The 7,240-nt window shown below is 34.6% G+C and overlaps 1 protein-coding gene and 1 long non-coding RNA gene across 2 annotated transcripts in view; both read right to left on the bottom strand.

Moving 5' to 3' along the window:
- LOC107011613 (eukaryotic translation initiation factor 3 subunit J-like) overlaps nt 1-4,250 on the bottom strand; it is a 6,917-nt gene extending 2,667 nt beyond the window's left edge. The window contains exons 1-3 of the mRNA XM_015211194.2: nt 4,090-4,250; nt 3,133-3,193; nt 1,367-1,485 (exon numbers count right to left, since the gene is read on the bottom strand). Of these exons, the coding sequence (XP_015066680.2) occupies nt 1,367-1,485; nt 3,133-3,193; nt 4,090-4,230 (321 nt within the window). The 5' untranslated portion in view covers nt 4,231-4,250. The remainder of the gene's footprint in view (nt 1-1,366; nt 1,486-3,132; nt 3,194-4,089) is intronic.
- LOC114076120 lies at nt 1,946-3,126 on the bottom strand. Its single transcript, XR_003576903.1, has 2 exons — nt 2,117-3,126; nt 1,946-2,012 (listed from the first exon to the last, which is right to left on the bottom strand). It is a non-coding gene; the product is annotated as an uncharacterized LOC114076120 (long non-coding RNA).
- Nucleotides 4,251-7,240: the final 2,990 nt, after the last annotated feature.

The raw sequence follows: 7,240 nt of genomic DNA on the forward strand, positions 1-7,240 counted from the left end.
CTACCTGTTCATGTGATCCCACCCACCCACCCACGACCCCACAAACCCCCTTTTAAAACCTTAAGCTCATCATTGTTTCACCAACAATACATTTGATTGACAAAGGACATGACCAAAACCACCTAAAGCAGCATTTGCTCCTTCTGTCCTCATTAAGTGCTACTTGCACCTTACAGTGAATATAGTCAGTTCTAAACTTATTTAATCTCACATTACCTATGTACTTTCCTTATCAATATACACAACCTTCTCATAAATATTAATGTACACATCTCTATTAGTAATATATTCATTCATCCATCATTCCATTCTCTTGAAAAGACGAACCTAGATACCTAAATTGTTTGCACTTGGCACCGCAATCCTGTCCAGTCTTACCTCAACTCCACTCGCTTCATATTTGCAAACTAGTAGAGCACATAGTCAGCTTATATAACTAAACAAAAAAAACTAAAATAGCTTCTTTTTTTTTTTTGAGAATGATAACTTTAAAAAAAAATAGCTTTTTATTATGAGTCATTCTTTTCTACTACATTAAACGACAAAAACCGCATAATAATCATTGTTCTCAGTATTAGACACAAAGTGAGGATTCCTGGTCTATGAACTCATATGCAAACACTAACACAAGTATCATCCCATAGGTTTCTACACACACAGCAAACAATGACAAGATATGGAGGCATATAAACCTGTGTTTATGATTAAATGATGGGATATAAGAGTGTTTTACTTACTCCACAAAATGGAATTCACATGACAAGATCCATGGTTATTGTGTTGTGTATCATCCCAATCTACATACCTTTACTTATCTATTAGTAGTATGATAACTAAATAATTATGTGCATAACAACCTACTCAAACAAGTGGAATTCACCTAGAATGAGAAGCATCTGATGTATTCGAGAATATCAACTGGTCCAAAGATATCGAGATATTAGAATACACTTCTTGGTTGGCATGAAAAACATGACAAAATGTCTTCTTTTTTTATAAAAAAATGACAAAATATCTAATCAGGTATAAACACTTCACCAGCCGATAAAATATCTGCCAAACCTACTAATGCAGATGTGCTAAGACATAAGCAAAAACACAGAAATATGATCCGTAACGACATGAAAATCCCTCAGATGATTCATGGATAAGTCACTCCAAGTAAATATTCTCAATGTAAAAGAATAATTTCCACTTTTCAAGATACTAATGAACAACACTAGCAAGTATGAGGCAACTAACTGCATTATCAGAACAAGATAGTTTAACTAAGAAGATTTTTTTTGTTGGAGGTGGGGGAATTGGTGAATGGTAAAAAGAGTGTTCGCGAAACAGACACAGGAAACCAATAAGTTGTCTACTATACCGGAGCAGGCTCCTCTTCATCTTCCCAAGATTCTTTTACATCATCATCATCTGCATCTTCATCATCCCATTTACTTGTTGGCTGATCCTTCTTAAGTAGATCTGGAACTGGTATATCCTCTGAAATAAAACATGCATGTTATAGACTATCTTGCATATCAAATGTGGCTTAAAACTAAAAGATTTGTCAAGTGAAATCAAACTCAGAGTTCGCTACCAAATAACAAAACTTAGGCAATTATGTCAATAAGATTATGGTACATCCCTTTTTCTGCATGCACAATAAACCATGTCAATGTCCCATGGAGAGGGAATCCAAGTCTTTTCAGAAAGACCAATGAATCAAACCCAAAAATAAACTGGTTTGAAAAAGCAAAATCTCCAGAAATAGGAAACCAACATCTATGGTTTTATTCCAATTACTGTAAACATTCAACCAGTTACAATGGTAGTTGCTTCTTGTAAATGCTATGCTAAAAAATGGACCAGTGAGTTCAAGTGAGTAGGCTCAGAACTTGGACAATCAAGAAGCAAGTATTATTAAACGCTTACCACAATAGAGACAGCATAAGCAGCTTACCGTTGATTAGTGAGATGAATTCTTAGATTATTGTTTATTCCGTTTCATTTCTGCCACACACAAAACCCTGTTGTGGTGTGAGTGATGACAAAGCATATATAAGGCTAAAACAAAATTGTTGCTGACTAAAGGAATCGTTCTACTCTATTTTTGAAGTCAATAGGGTCATACCACAGAGAGTCACAGAAGTCTATGAATCTTGGAGTTTATGAAGTTATAAAGTCAGAGGAGATCCGGATTATGATCCCTGTGAATATTTTTTGGTGTTCTTACACAGTTAGAACCGTATATGTTTTGATGGAATCTCAACTCCGTCCACTCTTCAAAAGCTAGATGCCTGGTTAATTAGTTGGAGCACCTAACCCCTGCAAATAGCACTGATCTGTTTTGGACTTCGTTAGCTCCCTAAATCTAATATAGTTTCTTTGGATGCATCTCTCTTTTATACCTTTTGCATCTTCTTGACACCTATTAATGAAACATCTTACTTCATCCAAAAGAAAATGAACTCGGCGCACCAAGTACAAAATATGGAAAAGGACTCTTGTGTTAATGTTGTCCTGCATTCATACAAGACATTGTCCCCAAAGAAGAGAAACATTATTTACATTGCACACCTAGTTAGACTGAGATTTTCCGTAGCAATAGGGAATTGCAGGGAGCGATTACACACCTCAAACACCTGGAATCCTACATGATCATGATTGCTATGCTATATCTCAAAACTTCTTTTGAATAGAAAGGATCACAAATGAACACGGTGATTGTATCTTCGGTGAATTTGGCAAAAGAGAAGCTACAACACTAAATATATTTTGAATCTTCAAATTAGATTTATGGTACAGAACTTTGTCTACCAGACCACAGCCTTCAGGACAGTAGTTGAAAAATATCAATGTTGAGGAACATACAGCACAAGGAAAAACCATACCAGTCTTGCACTAAGTACTCAGCAAGGAACATTTTACTCCAATATAAAAGTTACACAGAAAGTTTATAGATGATACTCTATCATTAAATAGTAAGGGAATACATAAACAATCATGTTTTAATGCTTTCCAATTCAGTAAGAACAATTAAGTAGGAAGGGCAATGAATTGAAAGCACGATGTATTAGCATCACAAGTAATTGAATTAGTTTTTCTTAGGAAGATAGTTACAAAAACAGTTAGAAATATCAACATTACCCCAATCCTCCATCTCTAGTTGATTCTCTTCCGTCCACAAAAACTTGTTAAGTTCGAGTATCTGAATAAGCAGTAGACAAAACTCAGTTCTTTTCCAGAGAAACCAAATTATCAGCAACAGAAACCTCTTTAATCAAATCATCAATATACAGGAAAATCAAATCATTCAATTATGCAAATAGAACTCCAAGATTAATCAAGAACATCGCCTTGCTCCCAAGATTCTATTAATACCCACACATACAAAATAGTCAAAAACCATAACAAAGTGTCAATAACACTCCAATATTAATCAAGAAAATAACCTAACCTAACTCCCAGGATTCTATTAATACCCACACATACAGACTTGCCAAAAAACATAACACAATGTCAATGGAACCCCAATACTAATCAAGAAAATCACCTCGCTCCCAAGATTCTATTAATACCCACACATACAAACTTGTCAAAAACCATAACACAATGTCAATGGAACTCCAATATTAATCAAGAAAATCACCTCACTCCCAAGATTCTACTAATACCCACACATACAAAATTGTCAAAGAAATAACACAGTGTCAATAAAACGCCAATATTAATCAAGAACATCACCTCGCTGCCAAGATTATATCAATACCCACACACACAGACTTGTCAAAAACCATAAAACAATGGAAGAAAAAAGTGTCAATTAACATCAGTGTTCGAGTCGGTCGGACATTGTATAACAGGTCGGCAAAGGCGGCTGAACCCTAAAACCGCCACTAAATCAGTTCTCAAAAATTACAAATCCGAAAGCCCTAATTTCCGTTCAAAGACACAAGAATATATGATATGATGCGTGAGACTCAAATACTGACACATATATATACATCCAAAGACGCCAATCTCAGAGAAAAACAATAAATTGAACCAAGAAACAAGATTGAACGAATAAACCAAAAACAGAGCAATGAAGAAGGAGAAACTTACATGGGAAGAGAGATAACCAGAGGTGAACAAATCTGATGAAAAATGGTTAAGCAATAGCAGAATGTGAAGCAGCGTTTCTGATGACCAAAATGCCCTTGGCTCAAGCAGTCCAAGATGGAGAAAGAAAAACAAGTAGTCCATATCACACACTTTTATAGTAAGTAAAATATAAAAAAGGAAAACCGTGTTCCATATCACACACTTATTTTTTTTTTAAATCTTATTTATGTCATCAATTAAAAGTTTAATTTATTTATTTTATTATTATTAAAAAAAAGGCCAATTTATTATGGTTAAAGAAAAAAATTCATTCATGCCATTATTTTTTAAGAGTGATTTTGCAAAACCATTTTTGACACGTGATCAATTATAATTCGTCCATGTGACAGGTGAAACTATGAATACAGATGATAGCTTTACAATGTCTACAAAGCCTCTACTGGAATCCATGATGGTACCATTCATGATGGTACCACTATGAAAATACTCATAGTAAAGATTCGACAAAGACCCGAATCAACTTGGAGCTCACCAACATCCGCTGAGTATAATGTGTTTCTATTGGGAAGACCTACTAGTTGAGTACTTGTACCTGCAGCATGAAATGCAGCGTCCCCAATAAGAGACGTCAGTACGAAAGAATGTACTAAATATGTAAGGCATAATACAACTATATTTAACATGAGAGCTCAAGTGAAACCAAATACCAATAGATAATGATTAGAGACCACCTTTGCTTTGTACTAATGGAATCGTGCATGTTACATTATTTTCTTTACTTCTCTGTACTTTATAATCTTTATACAACATATGATACAAATGACCAGTTGATCAGTGGTAGGAGAGGATGACCCATGCTAGGGAAATATTTGTATTGTATAATTATAAGTGTATAGGACGAAAATATATGTATTTGCATGTGTATACACAATTTTCTCTCGCTTTATACAAATAGAGACATAATTTATACATTTTTATTGTATAAAGCGAGAGAGGGAGAGTGGCGTGCGAGAATATGAGGGAAATAGGCGACTGACAAACAGTTTGCTATGGAACACAAATACATTAACTAGTAGCTATTATATTTACTTTACATTATCAGTTTGTCATTCTATACAATTATTCCAAAAAAAATATCTAATGTTTTAAATCTTTATGCTTTATATTGTCAGAATTAAATATTTATTTTTTAAATTATTTTTAAGTCATTATTTAATTGACAAATGAATTGGTAAATTACTTATATCATTATTTTTTCTATTAGGTGTGTAAGTCAAATTATGTAGGGTTGTTCATGGTTATGGTTAAAAATCAAACTGAATCGCAACTCAAATCAAATCGATGAAAAATTTGATATTTGGTTTGGTTTGATAAGGTTTGATTTTAAATTTTGAAGACCGATACGTATGGTTTGATTTTGATTTTACTAAGAAACAACCAAAAAAATAATCGAACCGAACCGAAAAATTAGATATATATTATTCATAAATAAAATGTAAATATTTTGTTAAATTTTTATTACCTTGAGTTTTTAACTTTACCATTTTCTCAAGCCAACACTTAAATTTTAGCTCAACTATTACAACCTTAAGTCCAAGTTCATCAAACTTCATTACTTTAATCGATGTCTACCTTACCTCACATAATATAGTCACACTTTTTTTAGTTGAGTCACTTTGTTCGTATGATAATAACTTTTGTATTGTGAATTGTTTAATGGAACTTATGTTACATTTTTGTAAGACCCCGAAAATGACTTAGGTGAACTAGAGCCTAACATGTTGGTCTTGATGGTCTGAGGTCCTAAATAAATCTATTATATGGTGTAAAGGCAGTAGATAAAGTATTAGGTGCATTGGAAGTCAAACGTCAAGGGATGACCAAGACGTTTGACGACTAAATCACTTAGGTGTCTCATATGTGGTTCTGTGTGTGTATGTGTTATTCATGAGGTTGTAAGGTCCTTAAATGAGTTATTATAGCACGTATAGGCAGTGTGTCAAGTTTCGTGGAGTTCGGAGGTCAAACGTCCAAGATTGTCCATGACGTTCGAAAGATGTGCCTTGAAATGACCTTGTGTGTCTAGGCATGTTTCGTTGAGTTTTACGTGTTCGTTTTGGGTGAAATTCATGTGAGAGGTGATAGACTCATAGACGATCATATTTGGTTGGAAACGCCCGCGCAAACATCCCCAAGGACCAACCAAGGGTCCTTTAGGAAGGACCCATGTTGGTGGCCAAAACTGCCCAAAGGCAGTCCACCTATGGAGGGAAATCGACGGTCAATGGCCTGGTCGACGCCCCGTAGGTGGTGGGCGTCGTTGGAGCCTTAGATTAGGAAGCCAAGCTTCCATTTTCCAGGCTCTGACCCAATCGACGGTGGACAGCACGGTCCGTAGTGGACTGACGCCCCGTCGATGGGTCAGTCGTCTGTGAGCCTGTGCCTGCGTGCAACTCACTGTTAAGTTAAGGGGTGATGTTGTAATTTTATCCTACTTCCAAATAAGAGTATTGGCGGTTTATTAAGGGTCTTTTGGGTATTTTAAATAAGTATATAAGTGTTTAACACTTAGAATATTTCATTCTTTCAAATCAAAACCCCAAAATCCCTTAAGAACTTTCAAAGACTCCATTGAAGTCCCAAATCAAGGAAGAGCTTGGTGTGACGTTTTGAGTGAAAATTCTTCATCAAAGTGAATAATTAGATTCATCAAGGTATGGATATTGATCCATGAAACTCGTTTCATCAAGGAGCCTCAATTCTCAAGATGTTTTCTAAAATTTTCAAAGTTGAATTGTCCAATTTCATGATTCTACCACGGATTCTTGCATTAATGATTTCTAAACATTGGATAATGATTTAATTGATGTTGTATTGATGATTTTAACCTAAATTACCTATGAACCCATAAATTGGATGAACCCTAGATTTTGACTAAGTTATGGGTTACTTGATATTAACCTAATGTTGTTGAATTCTAGTGTGGATTTCTATGTGCTTTCTAATGATGTAAGAATTGTGTTCAATTGATATCTAGGTTATCTTAGATTTTTGAATCTCTATTGAATTGACCTAGTTTCATTGATTATCATAGTTGCCATATTGAATTATTGTTCATGGTCATTGGTAAAGGATCTTATGTTATTGAATT

Source organism: Solanum pennellii, chromosome 2, assembly GCF_001406875.1.
Source record: "Solanum pennellii chromosome 2, SPENNV200".
Taxonomy (NCBI): domain Eukaryota; kingdom Viridiplantae; phylum Streptophyta; class Magnoliopsida; order Solanales; family Solanaceae; genus Solanum; species Solanum pennellii.